Raw genomic sequence first — 14920 nt, forward strand, 5'->3', positions numbered from 1 at the left:
TACGAAACCTTCAACGAGCAAGCAACGTGGAGGCCGATTCCAGCAATCGGCCAAAATTATCCTCACCCACCATTCTGCCTGGGTTCAACATGTTATCCAACAGAGCCGATACCATCAATTCTCTTGACAGCATCGGCTCGGGGGGCACCTAGATAGATAAAATACGAGGATATGCAACGGAAGCATCTCATCTTCTGGTGATGGATATTGGAGTATGGGGGCCGATACACAAGTCGGCCGAAAAAATTCGAAAATTTTCAAGAATAGCCGATGCTTATCATGGTCGATACGGAGATATTGCGCCCAGAATCTGGAGGGCGTCAGAAATGCGAAGACGTTCTCACCGGAAGTTGCTTCAGCCTGCCAAAGATGACGAGCTGATCTGATCAGCAAGGCGCAAGGTTTGGACTGAAGAAGCTCGGGGGAGGGCGGCTCGCCCTGAAATTCCCTCACTCTAAAGAGCCGATTTTGTTGAATCGGTTGATACGGCGTTGCGAGCTGGAAACCAAGGACGATTGACGTGATCAGCCCGCTGCTATTCTCACCCGACTAAGGCCCGGGGGGCAGCTCACCTTGAAGGTTCTCTGCTCCGGGAGCCGATTTCGTTGGAATCGGCTAAACTCTGCACCACAAGTTACCTGAAGGATGGTGCTTATGTTGCAAAACTATCATAGCCTGCTGGATCGGCTGTATGGACCCTCGACGGAAGGGAGGTGATCGGCTGGTGGCCCTGCAGGATAGCTCTCTTGGACAAGGTTGAGCCCGCCCCGAAATTTCAATGGTGATGATCCATTCTTTATCCTCGCCTTGGCTGAGACTCGGGGGGCAGCTCGCCCTCGAGGTTTAACCAACTCTGTCGAAGTGGGCTCACTCTTCGTGACGGCTCGTTCAAAAGACAGTGATTGTTGTAGAAGGAAGCTGCCGGAGCTGAGCGGGCAGAATTCGGAGAGGATGATTTAAAGGAGACTTGACATTATTTCAGGAGTTTTGCCGCTAAGTTCAACATGCCATCTTGAGAGATCTGCGGATTTGCGCGATTAGGGCTTGGCCTTGTTTGGCAAGGAGTTTGGGTCTGGGTGGATCTATCTCGAAATCTATCGTGAGAGACCGATGCGATGCCATCGGCTTGTTGGGCATTGTCCAGTTTGGCAATCGGCAGAATCAGAACGAAAGACAATCGGCTAAATTATCATAAAGGGAATCGGCAAAATCGAGTTGGGGAATTTCTTCATTGATAAGCCGGATTTCTTACATAGAAGAGCTGATTGCTCTCAAAAGGAAATACCAGGGGGATACATTGCCCCGTCCGCTCATCGCTAGCCCTATGCTAAGACCCTATCTAGGGGCCGCTGCTGCCCTCGTCGTCGTCGTCGCCACTGCCGGCGCTGCTCCCTGCCGGTTCGTCATCGCTGCTCCAGCGGCCGCCGATAGGACCCTCGTCGTCTTCATCCTCTTCGTCAGCGTCGTCGTCACTGTCGACGTCACTGAAGTTCCCGGGCCAGAGGTGGCGGCGTTTGGCCGGCGGCTCGTCGGAGGAGCTGTCTTCATCCTCCTCCTCCTCTTCCTCCTCCTTCACCTCCTCGGAGGTGGTGAAGTCCGCCCAGGAGAGGCGGTCGTCTTCGCTCTCCTCCACCACTTCCTCGTCGGCAAGGAAGCGGAGGTCGCTCTCCCCGTCGGTGTGGGATTTGTCATCCTCGGACCCGACGGAGGAGTCATGGTCCTCTTTGTCCCACTTCGTTGGGGCGAGGATGTCGTACGCCGCTTGCGTACCCCACGAGGGCGTCGACTCTCGGATGGGAGAGGACACGTGGGAAAGGTCCGACGAAGAAGAAGAGGAAGAGGAAGAGGACATGGTTGCAGGGGAGGGTTTTTTGGAGTGCTACTGCGAAAGGGGTAAAGAGGAGAACTGTTCGATGCGGCTAAATAAAAGGGGGTGGGGGTTTTTAATTTCCGAGCAGTTCTCGAGGACATGGTGCCAAAACTGTCAAATCGTGCAGAGAAGTTGGGAAGGCAAGTCGTCATGATGAGGCATGCTGCGACAGTTCCGCTCTGCCGTGACACGACCCCTCTGAGGAAAAAAACAGAGTGGTTTTGAAATTATCATTACCAAAACCAGGGGGGCATGTGTTATCACCAGATTTTGGCTAAATCAGGAGGTGGGCCGCGATCAAGATGGGCTTGGAAGATTACGTATGGAAGATATATGAAGCGGCCTTGCACGGAGAATTTGGGCTTAATTGCCCGTGTATCTGTAACATATTAGATCGTATCTTAGTTTAGAGGTAGAATCTTACTCGTGCACGGTTTGGTGCACGCCCGCATTAGAAAGTCCGTCTGGACTATAAATATGTATCTAGGGTTTATGGAATAAACAACAACTCACGTTCAACCCCAAAAACAAACCAATCTCGGCGCATCGCCAACTCCTTCGTCTCGAGGGTTTCTATCGGGTAAGCGACATGCTGCCTAGATCGCATCTTGCGATCTAGGCAGCACAAGCCCCACGTTGTTCATGCGTTGCTCGTATCGAAGCGCTTTTGATGGCGAGCAACGTAGTTATCATTAGATGTGTTAGGGTTAGCATTGTTCTTCGTTTAAGCATGCTTACGTAGTGCAACCCTTGCATATCTAGCCGTCCTCACGCCTATCTCAGGTGTGGGGCGGCACCCCGCTTGATCTTTATTTAGTAGATCTGATCCGTTACGATTGCTCCTTGTTCTACAGGGATTAGTTTAATATCTCGCAATAGTTTGGCCTTACAAAGGGGGAGGATCCTGTGGCACGTAGGGTGGCGTTCGCAAGTCCTAAACGGGATGTTCCTAGGATCAACTTCATGTTGGTTTTTTGGCCTTGTTTAGGATCGGCTTACGAGCACCGTGCGTGGCCATCTGGCCCAACCTGGAGTAGGATGATCCGATTATGTGGTGAAAACCCTAAATCGTCGTAGATCTCATTAGCTTCATCTTGATCAAGCAGGACCACCAAGTATTCGTACACCCCGTACGGATCACGGGTGGATCGGCTCTTTGAGCCGATTCACGGGATAACCGGAGAGCCGATCGAGGCTCGTATTTAACGTTTACATGTATGCCCTGCAGGAAACTAAGCGAGGCAATATCATCACCTTCCTGACCAGGTATAGGTCAGGTGGCACGCCCTTGCACTTCGCAACGCCGCGTGTGACCAGAAGAGCATTGCGGGCCGTCGCTCGGAGGGGTCTCAGCCAGCCGCAGCTCTAGGCTCCCCCCGGCTCTACAGTGTTGACAAGGCCGCTGCCCGCCGGTGGGTTTTGGCAGTCAACAGCATTGCTGGAAAAGGCGACACTTAGACGACGCTTAAGCACGCTTAGGCACTAGGCGATAGACAAACTCCTCGCCTTGGACATAAGCTGAATTCTTAGGCAGTGCAACCTACAAATTACCATCTCCAGTAAAAATCATTTCATATTTCGGTGACCCTCTCGTTAGGGTTTCTGTGCTCCGGGGCGATTTTCTCACCTCGTGAGATCGGTTTCGTTTCCACCTCCCTTTCGTGTTTCTGTTCCATCTAATCTGTTATCCGAGGCTGGGTGATTCAATCCATCCCTCGCTCGTGTTTCCCCTGGCCCGAGGCCCGGTGATTTAGGGTTTGGTTCGTCAAGATATGGCAACGAAGGATATGGCGGCTGCGTCCGGATCAGAGATCGATGATCTACTCGCGCACCTAGAACTCCGTGAGGACGAACTGGAGGATGTGGTTATTGGCGAGGAGATCGTGAAGGAATACCAGAAAGAGGCTAGATGGCTGGCGATCGGCAAAGTCCACACATCAAGATCGTTTAGCGCAAATGCTCAGTTTGGCAAGATGAAGGCTGTTTGGAACTTGTCAAAGGATCCGATCTGCCGGGAGGCGGGTGAAAACTTGTTTATTTTCCAGATGCATTGTCTTGGAGATTGGAAGAAGGTCGTTCATCAGGGGCCGTGGACGTTCCGTGGCTGGGCAGTGCTTGTGGAAGATTATGATGGAAGAGAGGACCCAGAGAAGATCAAATTTGGAGGGTTATACGTCTGGGCGCAAATTCATGGGATCCCGGAATTGTACAGGAAGCAAGATGTTGTTGATGACCTTGCCCGCCGGGTGGGGAAGACGAAGGAAGTCCAGATGGCACCCAAGTTATTCTTTGAAGGAAACTATGTCCGTCTTCGAGTCATGATCGATGTTAGAAAACCATTGATGAGGTTTGTGTCGCTCTCAGTTCAGGGGGAAGGGAGGAAGAGACTGGCAGTGAAGTATGAAAAGCTGCCTTATTTCTGTAAACGCTGTGGTTTACTTGGACATGACCATGAAGAATGTGGTGTTGGAGTTTGGGAGGCAAAAGACCTGCAGTACGGTGATTGGATGATTGCTGTGCGTCGCAGCTCGATGATATCTACTGAACCCCGTCGCTTCCAACCGCGGGCTCCTAGTCGCGGTGGATGGTCTGGTCGAGAGCTGGCAAACACTGCAGCAAAGAAAAGATCATCCCAAGATGCATCATTAGATGATGAAGAGGAGATTAAAGATACTGCTGAGAGCCCTCTAAAACCTGGGCCTATGGAGGAGGATATCCATGATGATGAATCTAAAGCGAGGAGGAAACTCCAGCTCGGTGACGCGACCTCTGGCGACACTGGGAGCATTGCCCCGGGCTTGGCTGAAGGTTTGGAACCTATTCCACCACCGCCACTAGGTTACACAAATCCTCGTGAAAGAACAAAGCAAAGTAGAACAAACCCAGAAACCGACTTGGCAACATCGGCGGCCTCCCTCGAGGAGGACCGTCGGGCCCAATGACGATATTAGGATGGAACAGTCGTGGGGTGGGGCCGCCACAGACTGTTCAAGAGCTGGTCTGCTTAGTGCAGACATATAGGCCTAGTTTGGTCTTCATCTGTGAGACCAGACAGAGTAGGGAGAAAGTTGAAAATCTTCGTTTTCGGATTGGTATGAAGGAGTGTTTCCATGTCAAGGGAGATGGGAAAGGAGGTGGCATTGTTCTGTACTGGTCGGAGGAGATAAATGTGGAACTCCAATCGTTCAGTAAGCGTCATATTGACGTACACGTCAGTGGGGGGCCCTTTGAGCAGGAATAGCGAGGGACATTCGTGTATGGGGAGCCAAAGCCATGTGATCGGCATAAAATGTGGACAACTCTTCGTAGACTTAAATCCAAATCAGATCTTCCTTGGCTTATGATGGGGGATTTCAACGAGGCAATGTGGCAGGAGGAACAATTCTCTCGAGCGCGAAGAGCTGAGAGATTGATGATGGACTTCCGTGAGGTACTATCGCACTGTGATCTACATGATCTAGGGTTTATTGGGACCCCATGGAGCTTCGATAACAAGCAACGGGGTGACCGTAATGTCAAAGTCCGCTTGGACAGAGCGGTGGCGACCCCGGGCTGGTCGACTATCTAATTTCCAAACCATAGACTCCGCCATCTGCTGTCGTCTCGCTCTGACCATTGTCCGATCCTCCTTTCGGCTGATACTGTCCCTCACCGACCAGACATTCCAATAAGGAGGTATGAAATTGCCTGGGAGCGGGAACCTTCACTCCCGGCGGCTGTTGAGGAAGCCTGGTCTCGCCGCATGCCATGCAAGGACTTGGGGGATATCCACACGTCGCTTAAGGCAGTTAAGTCCAGTTTGTATGGGTGGAAGAGGGAACATTTTAAATCTGTACCAAGGGAGATGGAGAAGAAACGTCAGCAACTGGACAGCCTGAGTCACTTGACGGATGACGCGGGCTAGGAAATCTGTTTTGTTGAAAGAAATGGACGAACTCCTTTATAGGGAGGAAATCATGTGGATGCAACGTTCTCGCATAGCTTGGCTGCGGGAAGGTGATAGAAACACAAAGTATTTTCATCGTCGCGCTTCCTGGAGAAGGAAAAAGAATGGCATAGGCAAGCTGAAACGACAAGATGGCACCTGGACTTCGGATAAAACTGAAATGGAGGACATGGCAAAGGATTTCTTCCAGAGCTTATACATCAGAGACGAGCATATTAATCCCAGTATAATAACGGACCTAATTCATCAAAGTGTTGATGAGGAGATGAACAAGGGCTTATGCGCTCCGTTCTCAGAGAAAGAGATTAGTGATGCATTGTTTCAAATTGGGCCTCTCAAAGCCCCGGGACCAGATGGCTTTCCCGCCAGATTTTTGCAGCGAAATTGGGGGTTACTGCGTGATGAGGTAGTTCGGGCAGTCCAGGATTTCTTTGATAGTGGTATCATGCCAGATGAAGTTAACGACACAACCATAGTATTAATTCCGAAGAAGAATGATCCCCAAGATCTGAAGGATTTCCGGCCTATAAGTTTATGCAATGTCATCTTTAAGGTGGTCTCCAAGTGTTTGGTCAACCGTATGCGACCTTTGCTGCAGGACCTCATATCTCCTATGCAAAGTGCTTTTGTTCCTGGACGCCTCATTACTGATAATTCTCTGATGGCTTTTGAATGTATTCACTCTATACAAACCGGCTCAGCTGCTCGTAGGAAGTTCTGTGCGTATAAACTGGATATGGCCAAAGCTTATGACCAGGTGGACTGGAGATTTCTTGAAAGGGTTTTAGCGAAGATGGGCTTTCATAGTCAATGTATTCGGTGGGTTATGGCGTGTGTGACCACCGTACGCTACACGATTCGCTTTAACGGAAACATGTTGGATCCTTTCACTCCATCCCGTGGTATTCGCCAAGGTGATCCATTATCGCCTTACCTTTTTCTATTTGTTGCTGATGGTTTGTCTTGCCTCATCAGAAGGGCGATCGAAGTTAAATACCTGCGTGAGCTGCATATATGTAGAAGGGCACCAGGGATCTCACATTTGCTATTTGCGGATGACAGCTTACTCTTCTTTGAAGCATCGGTTGATCAGGCTGTTGTTGTAAAATCAATCCTGGATAATTATGAACAGAGTACTGGACAACTTGTGAGCCTAGGGAAGTGCTCTGTATTATATGGTGATCAGTGCTCTTTGGAGACGCAAGCTCAGCTCAAGCAAATTCTCAAATATGACACTACATGTTTCGAGGAGAAATACCTGGGACTCCCGGTTCCAGAGGGTAGAATGAAGAGCGGTAAGTTTAAACCTACTAAGGAGAAGTTCTCTAAACATGCTAGTGATTGGTCGGAAAAGTACATGTCGTCTGGCGCAAAAGAAGTCCTTATCAAATCAGTCTTGCAATCTATCTCCACCTATGCAATGGGGGTGTTCAAATTTCCTGCGGGGTCTATTGAGGATCTGTCACACATTATCCGCAATTTCTGGTGGGGCGATGAACATGACAGAAGGCGAATGCACTGGGCATCTTGGGACAAGCTCTGCAGGCCAAAATCGCAGGGTGGCATGGGTTTTAGGGACCTCAAGATATTCAACCAAGCCTTACTTGCTCGGCAGGCTTGGCGACTTTTGTAACACCCCGAAAGCTTGTGTGCCAGATTGTTGAAAGCTAGATATTACCCTTATGGGGATGTTCTGGACACCGCATTCATACAAAACCAGTCGCAGACCTGGCAAGGCGTTTTACATGGACTTGAACTTCTTAAAAAGGGCATTGTTTGGAGGATTGGATCTGGCACAAAAGTGCGAATATTCCGTGATAATTGGTTGCCTCGCCCTGATGCTTTGAAGGTGGAAGGGAGGAAAGGCCACACTAGAAGACGCTGGGTCTCGGAGCTTATTAATCCAGTAACCAGAGAATGGGATGAAGTTGTGGTGAGAGAATGTTGTTTTCCTCGTGATGCCGAGGCTATCCTTTCAATCAAGCTTCCGGCTAGATGGTGTGAGGACTTCGTGGCGTGGCAACCGGAGAGCAACGGTATTTTCAGTGTCCGTTCAACATATAGATTGGGTCTTCAGCCATCTATTGACACTCTGGGCAGGGGTCAGTCAAGCTCAGAACCCTCCGGTGACAGAGGTGTTTGGAACCTGGTCTGGAAAGCTAAGGTTCCCCAGAAGCTTCGGGTTTTTGCTTGGAAGGTGGCGACAGATTCCCTTGCCGTTCGCCTTGGCTTACACCGGAGAATACCCACAGTTGACCCTGTCTGCAGTATTTGTGGCCAAGAGGACGAGAGTGCTCATCACGCTCTTTTACGCTGTACTCTGGCCCGAGCCCTGAGAGACGAGACTAGGAAAGTGTGGACACTGCCGGCGGAAGAAAATTTAAGGTTCTCTGGTCATGAGTGGTTCCTGAACCTTCTTGGGAATTTATCAAGTGCGGATAGAGATCGGATGATCTTCTTGCTATGGCGGGTCTGGCATCATCGTAACAATGTGGTGTATGGTGACGGTAAAGCATCAATCGTGGCTTCAGCGTGTTATATTGCAAATTATTACGACTCCTTCATCGCTGCACCGGCCCAAAACCCGACAGTTCATGCTAAGGAAAATATCCAGGGGAGAGGAAGCTCTGGACCTGCAAGCTTGATACCTTCCTCCATGTGGAAAGCTCCTCCAGAAGGTTGTCTCAAGGCTAATGTCGATGCTGGTTGGGATCCATCTTCCAAGAGGGCCGGCTTAGGTGTAGCCATTCGTGATTGGAAGGGCCAGGTGATTCTCACGGAATGGAAATTTGTTCCTATATGCACAAGTGCAGAAGAAGCAGAAGTCCTTGCATGCTTAGAAGGCCTAGGGCATCTCATTGATTTACGTCAGTGGCCAGCAAGTCTGGAGACAGATTGCCTCCACGTGGTACATGGAATATCAGGCCATGATCAGAACCGTTCCTTGAGCTGGACTTCCTATGATGAAGCACGTGAACTTCTGAAGATCTACAAGATATTAAAGTTGTGAAGGTAGATAGGGCGAGCAATGCTGTGGCTCATGGCCTTGCGCAGTTAGGGAAGTCTGGTTCTAGTGGTATGCTACGTGTTTCAGCTCCTACATGTGTGTTGGAGTTGATTAGGGAGGAGTGTGAGTTTCTCCTTGGTTAGTTGGTTGTGTTTGAACACTTTGTAATCTCGAAAACAACAGGTTTCTTTCGCACTCTTTTCCTTATCAGGGTACCGAAGGGGACTGGAAGGTTTTTAATGAGGCGGCATATTGTTTATTAATATATGTGTTCTGACCTCAAAAAAAAAAAGAATCAGCTATAGTCATCAGAGATGCTCCGCTTTGCCAGTCTTACAATTACATTGCAGACAAAAACAGCATTCCATATATAAATTTGCAATACAAAAACATGTCAGCCATATGTCGGGAGTTTAGCACACATGACTCTCTGTACTATTGTTGGGTGAATTCGAGTTGTCCAGTAGTTGGAGTATCACATAAGGTCTTCTTCAAGTTCACCGGGTCGAGTTGTCGAAGTGTCAGAGTGTCCTTTTCTTGCTATAGAGGGATACAAAGAAAATAGAGGGTAGCGTTGTGCAATTCTGAAATCAAACCTTGATTGATTTTGCAGACTTCAAACTTCAAAAGAAGCGTGCAGGGATGTAGCGTTGGCTCCGCCCTGGGCGGCTGTCATCTCGTTGATTTGCGGATGGACGGTTGGACGGCGGTGCAGCGGACGTGACGGCGGTCGGCGGTCGTGCGCAAGTCGGCTTGCAGGGTCAAGCGCGGCGGGCGGCTGGCAGGATCAAGCACGGCGGGCGACATGACGGTCGTGACTCGTGACCGCGCCGGAGGCGTCGACGCGTCGTGGGCGCACGGCTGCGGTTACCCTTTTGTATGCCTATTTTTATAATTAGGACGATCAATTCACGGGAGCGGGATGACATGTTTTCGATCGAACAGTCCGCCTTAGTCCGCCTTGGATTGTCCTCTCTGTCTGTAATCCTTAGATGGACAATGTATGGACGTGATTCGTTGGATCACCCCACACTCTCCCTTTTAATAGTAGTGGTGATACAAGCAGAGCCGCCGTGGGGTACTTTGGTCCATTCGTGAAAAAGCTAACTGAACAACGTGACGGAACCAACAACGGTGTCATATAAGGCAAAACAAATTGCACAAAGTGTCATATAGGAAAGAATGTTTCGGCCAGTGTCAAATAAGGAACCTCATTTTAGGGAGTGTTATATAAGGAATTTTCTCATAAAATCAAGGACATATACCCAGGTTCAGTCATGAGCGAATAAAATCAAGGACATATACCCAGGTTCAGTCATGAGTAAATAAAACAAAGGATATCTACAGCATGATATGCTTCCATTGCCCAAAGATATAATTAACAAACAACTGGATTACATATTTGAGTAGAAAGGTTACTGAACCAAAAATAGCACCAAGCCAGAGTCGGTCCAACGGCTGCGCCCAAATTTGTACGGTTGTGCCTAAACTGAAGCATCACCTAAATAACACTTGATTTTCGTGAAAAGATACCGAGATTCATTCATGAGGTATAAAATCAAAGACATCTATTGCATGCATTGCTGGAAAAGGCGACACTTAGACGACGCTTAAGCACGCTTAGGCACTAGGCGATAGACAAACTCCTCGCCTTGGACATAAGCCGAATTCTTAGGCAGTGCAACCTACAAATTACCATCTCCAGTAAAAATCATTTCATATTTCGGTGACCAGTCAGATGGGTAATATTGCAATGGTAATTGTTGGTAGTTTATTTTATATACACTAAATTAATGTGTTTTCACATATAATAATCTATATACACACTTGATAATAAAATTGTATGCTAGCAATATTGTGGCTAGGCATTTTCCTAGTAGTGCACCATCGCGTCCTGCTAGATTCCCACCGCTCCATGGCCCACCACAGCCCCGAGATGATGCAGCAACACGCGCTTTGTTATATTGTGATCTAAATTCATAACAAGGCTAACTTCTGACGAGCGGAGCGAGACCCTTCGTCTGAGGCTAGTGTTTATCAGAGTATAAGATAACACACGATATTTGTAAACACTCCCAGATATAGTGAAATTTTTGTTGGCCGGTGCCCGTAGTTTACCCCCTCTGTGTTGCAGGGATTTTCCACGTTAAAATCTCGTGTCTCCGCTGCGATTTTTTTCTTTTCGGTCTTCGTTATTTGCTTATCGCTTTTATAACAAACTCTCACTCCCCTTTGGCTTCACAACTGTGGGAGGGGGGTGGGGGGCAAGAGAGAAGTGTGTTTTCTTGAAGGTAAAAGGTGAAACAACTTTTGGGGGCCATTAGTCCATTACTATTCCTTTTTTTTAGATGCTCATTCTGGAAATGACAAGAGATGTAATAAATTGATAAGAAAGCCCAAAAATGGAAGACCAGAACGGAGGAGTCGGGAGAAAAGAGGGTCTCCCTCTCTCTGAAAGGCAACCACCCCGGAGCGCCATTTTCCCTCCATCTCTCTCCTCCTCTCCTTGCCTAGCTAGAGGGAGAGGAAGAGAGAGATCCTGGCCGCAGCGCGTCGTCCGTCCACCGTATCTAGGAGTTCCCTCCTGCCGGAAGCTCTCTCGCGCACACCCTCTCCACCCCAACGACGTACGTGACGTGACGCCGCGCGCGCGGCCATGGGCAACTGCTGCGTTGCCCGGCCGTCCTTCAAGCGGCGTGGCGGCGGCTCTCCCCGGCACCGCGGCGGCCGGCTCGGAGGCGCCAACGTCCGGTGCTTCTCCACGGTGTCCTCAGTCACCGACACCCCGCGCGCCGCGGCCCAGCCGTGGACGCCGCTCACCGTGCTGGGCAAGGGCCTGGCCGCGGCGGAGAGCGCCGAGGGGCTGCTGCGGCGTTACCAGCTCGGCGAAGAGCTCGGGCGCGGCGAGTTCGGCTTGACGCGGCGGTGCACGGACGCGGTCACGGGGGAGAAGCTTGCGTGCAAATCGATCAGCAAGCGGAAGCTCCGGAGCAGCGTGGACATCGAGGACGTGCGGCGGGAGGTGGCCATCATGCGCTCGCTGCCCTCGCATGCAAACGTGGTGCGGCTTCGCGAGGCGTTCGAGGACAGCGATGCCGTGTACCTCGTCATGGAGGTCTGCGAGGGCGGCGAGCTGTTCGACCGAATCGTCGCGCGCGGCCACTACACCGAGCGTGCCGCCGCCGCCGTCATGCGCACCATCATGGAGGTTGTGCAGGTACGTCCGTGCTTTCATTTGGTTGCTTCGCGGCTACACGCATTTAATTTTGATCTTGTTTGAATGGACTGATTGTAAGTACATGAAACGCAATGTAAACGGATTCTGCACGAATCAGAACTTTACATCCAATAATTTAAAAAATTCAGGAATTTATACCGTGTTTACAAGATTCAAAAGTTATCTGTGCATATCACCATCTTCCAAATTATGCAAAAGCTTATGTGAAATAGTTTTATGCTATCACATTGTCATATGGCATGTAAAATATAAACTCACAGACACGATGAACTGAAAATGGGGTACAATACATAACCTTTTGCAGCATTGTCATAAGAACGGTGTCATGCACCGGGATCTTAAGCCTGAAAACTTCCTGTACGCCAATTCATCTGAGATCTCCCCTCTCAAGGTCATCGACTTCGGCCTGTCCGTGTGCTTCAAGCCAGGTATAAAATCTCCTTTGCATCTTCATGATTTCGTTGGCAACATATCACAAATACTTGTATTATATATGTGTTTTTTAATCTTTTTTCTCAGGTGAAAGATTCAGCGAGATCGTGGGATCTCCCTATTACATGGCGCCTGAAGTCCTCAAGAGAAACTATGGACAAGAAATCGACATCTGGAGTGCAGGGGTCATACTGTACATCTTGCTATGTGGTGTCCCTCCATTCTGGGCCGGTAAGTTCAGAGTACTTTCATATGCCCAAATAGTGTTCATTCTCACAAACTGATCAAGTTCAGTTTTGATCTTTACACAGAGACGGACGAGGGCATAGCGCAGGCCATCATCCGGTCACGCATCGACTTCGAGCGCGAGCCTTGGCCCAAGGTGTCGGACAATGCCAAGGATCTCGTTAGCAAGATGCTTGACAACAACCCTTACGCCAGGTTAACGGCTCAGCAGGTTCTAGGTCAGTATATTGTCGTTACAATCCCTTTCACTGCTTGGAGATCGATCATCGGCCTGAATCTAACAACGGTTTCGTATCATCGGGAGTTAAGAGCATCCGTGGATACAGAATGCCAGCGCGGCTCCGAACATTCCTCTGGGGGAGGCAGTTAGGTCCAGGCTCAAGCAATTCACTGTCATGAACAAGTTCAAGAAGAAGGCCCTGCTTGTGAGCTCACAATTTATATTTTCTCCTAACCGTGGTTTTCTTGAGACTACGGATGTGGGTGAGCATATGTTTGCTGAATTTTGTGTTTGTTGGCTAGGTGGTGGCGGAGTACTTGCCGGCCGAAGAGCTGGAGGCGATCACAGAGCTCTTCCACATGCTGGACACAAACAAGGACGGTCACCTGACAATTGAGGAGCTCAGGAAAGGTCTGCAGATGATAGGGAACAATGTCCATGACACAGATGTGGATATGCTCATGGAAGCTGTGAGATCCTGCACTCTCAGTTTTTACCAAAATATTTGTGATGAATTTTTGGATGCAGATATTTAATTATTTTCTGTTTTCACTCTTTAGGCAGACTTAGATGGAAACGGCACCTTGGACTGCAAGGAGTTTGTGACAGTCTCTATCCACCTGAAGAAAATCCGCAGTGAGGAACACCTCCCCAGGGTATTCAACTACTTCGACAAGAACATGAGTGGGTTCATAGAGATCGAAGAGCTCAAGGAAGCGCTCTCCCCAAGAGGCGATCAGAAAGCCATCGACGACATCATCTTTGACGTTGACATCGACAAGGTCAGTGAGATCTCTATCACTTGCCAGAATGATTAAGAATTACATCAGTAAATTCAGTAGCTAACTGACGAAATTTATGTGTCCTGAAGGATGGCAAGATAAGCTACGAGGAGTTCGAGCTGATGATGAAAGCTGGAGTGGACTGGAGGAACACCTCACGGCAGTACTCGAGAGCAGTTTTCAACACCCTCAGCCGCAAGATGTTCAAGGATGTGTCGCTGAAGCTTGATCCCAGCAGCCCGCTCAGTGCCGTGGGGAAAGAACTACGAGATGTTAACTGAGAAATATGTGACTGCTACCTGCATACTCGCGTGTAACAGAGAATGCAAGATCTGTAACTATTTTCCTTGTTCGTGTAGAGGTCACCACATTTTTGGATGGGGAAGGCCATTGACCTTGATTGTTTCAGATGCACCTTTGTTCGTGTAGAGGTCAAAGAACTCCCAGAAATACACCCTTTCTCTTTTTTCATGGGAAAAAAGGGAATTCCACGATTTGTCCACCCCTTCAGGTACCATTTATTTTGTCGAAAGGCAACTTTTAGAGCATCTCTAACAGTAACCGAAAAATTTGGAACCGAAAAACATGTATTCAGTCTCTCGAAAACGTGGTTTATGATGATTTTGCAAACACGAACTGAAAAAACGCAATTGAAATCTCGCGGAAGAATTCGTCGATGATCATATATATATGGTAGTCTGATGCTCCGATTGAGCATCAAAATTTATATAATATAAACTACAAACCTAAATTAGATACTAGCCCTAACCGCGCGAGCTGATTCCGAGCAAAATGAGGCCCGAATGGCCTCTGCGCGCGGCGGTGCCGGTGGTGGCGGAGCTTGAGCATCGAGGCGGAGGACAGCATCGACGCGGAGGACGGTGAAGAGCTCCTACTCGTTGTCAAGCTCGACGATCTCGAGCTTGACGTGGCGGACGCGCTCTTCCCGTCGTGCCGCCTCGTACTCCCGCACTTGGTGAACAGCGTCGGCCTCCTCCCGGCGGAATCGAGCGCGGGCCTCCGCCTCCGTGATCGCCGCCACCTGCGCAATCACGGCGTCCTCCTCATCGGAGCCGTGGACGTAGTATCTCGCGCGGCGACGAGCTCCTCCTCCTCGGAGCTGTTGTAGACGGGCGGGCGCGGTGGGTGGCTCGAACCGCCGGAGGAGGAGCCCTCGCC

At 49.5% G+C, this 14920-nt stretch overlaps 1 protein-coding gene and 1 long non-coding RNA gene across 4 annotated transcripts in view; both read left to right on the forward strand.

The window, feature by feature from the left end:
• Positions 1-9546, forward strand: part of LOC124706811 — a 28445-nt gene extending 18899 nt beyond the window's left edge. Inside the window, exon 5 of one of the 3 annotated variants that reach the window (XR_007004592.1) lies at positions 9437-9546. This is a non-coding gene — a long non-coding RNA (uncharacterized LOC124706811). The remainder of the gene's footprint in view (positions 1-9436) is intronic. The other 2 variants (XR_007004596.1, XR_007004598.1) reach the window with 2 other exon arrangements.
• Positions 9547-11464: 1918 nt separating this feature from the next.
• On the forward strand, positions 11465-14126 carry LOC124648995 (calcium-dependent protein kinase 29-like). The gene is made up of 8 exons (XM_047188679.1): positions 11465-12040; positions 12366-12489; positions 12581-12724; positions 12805-12957; positions 13049-13164; positions 13262-13429; positions 13520-13741; positions 13831-14126. Exons 1-8 carry the CDS (start codon positions 11480-11482, stop codon positions 14020-14022), a joined length of 1680 nt encoding a protein of 559 aa, XP_047044635.1. The 5' UTR covers positions 11465-11479; the 3' UTR covers positions 14023-14126.
• Positions 14127-14920: the final 794 nt, after the last annotated feature.

The sequence above is a fragment of the Lolium rigidum genome, chromosome 4 (genome assembly GCF_022539505.1).
Source record: "Lolium rigidum isolate FL_2022 chromosome 4, APGP_CSIRO_Lrig_0.1, whole genome shotgun sequence".
NCBI classification, from domain to species: Eukaryota; Viridiplantae; Streptophyta; class Magnoliopsida; order Poales; family Poaceae; genus Lolium; species Lolium rigidum.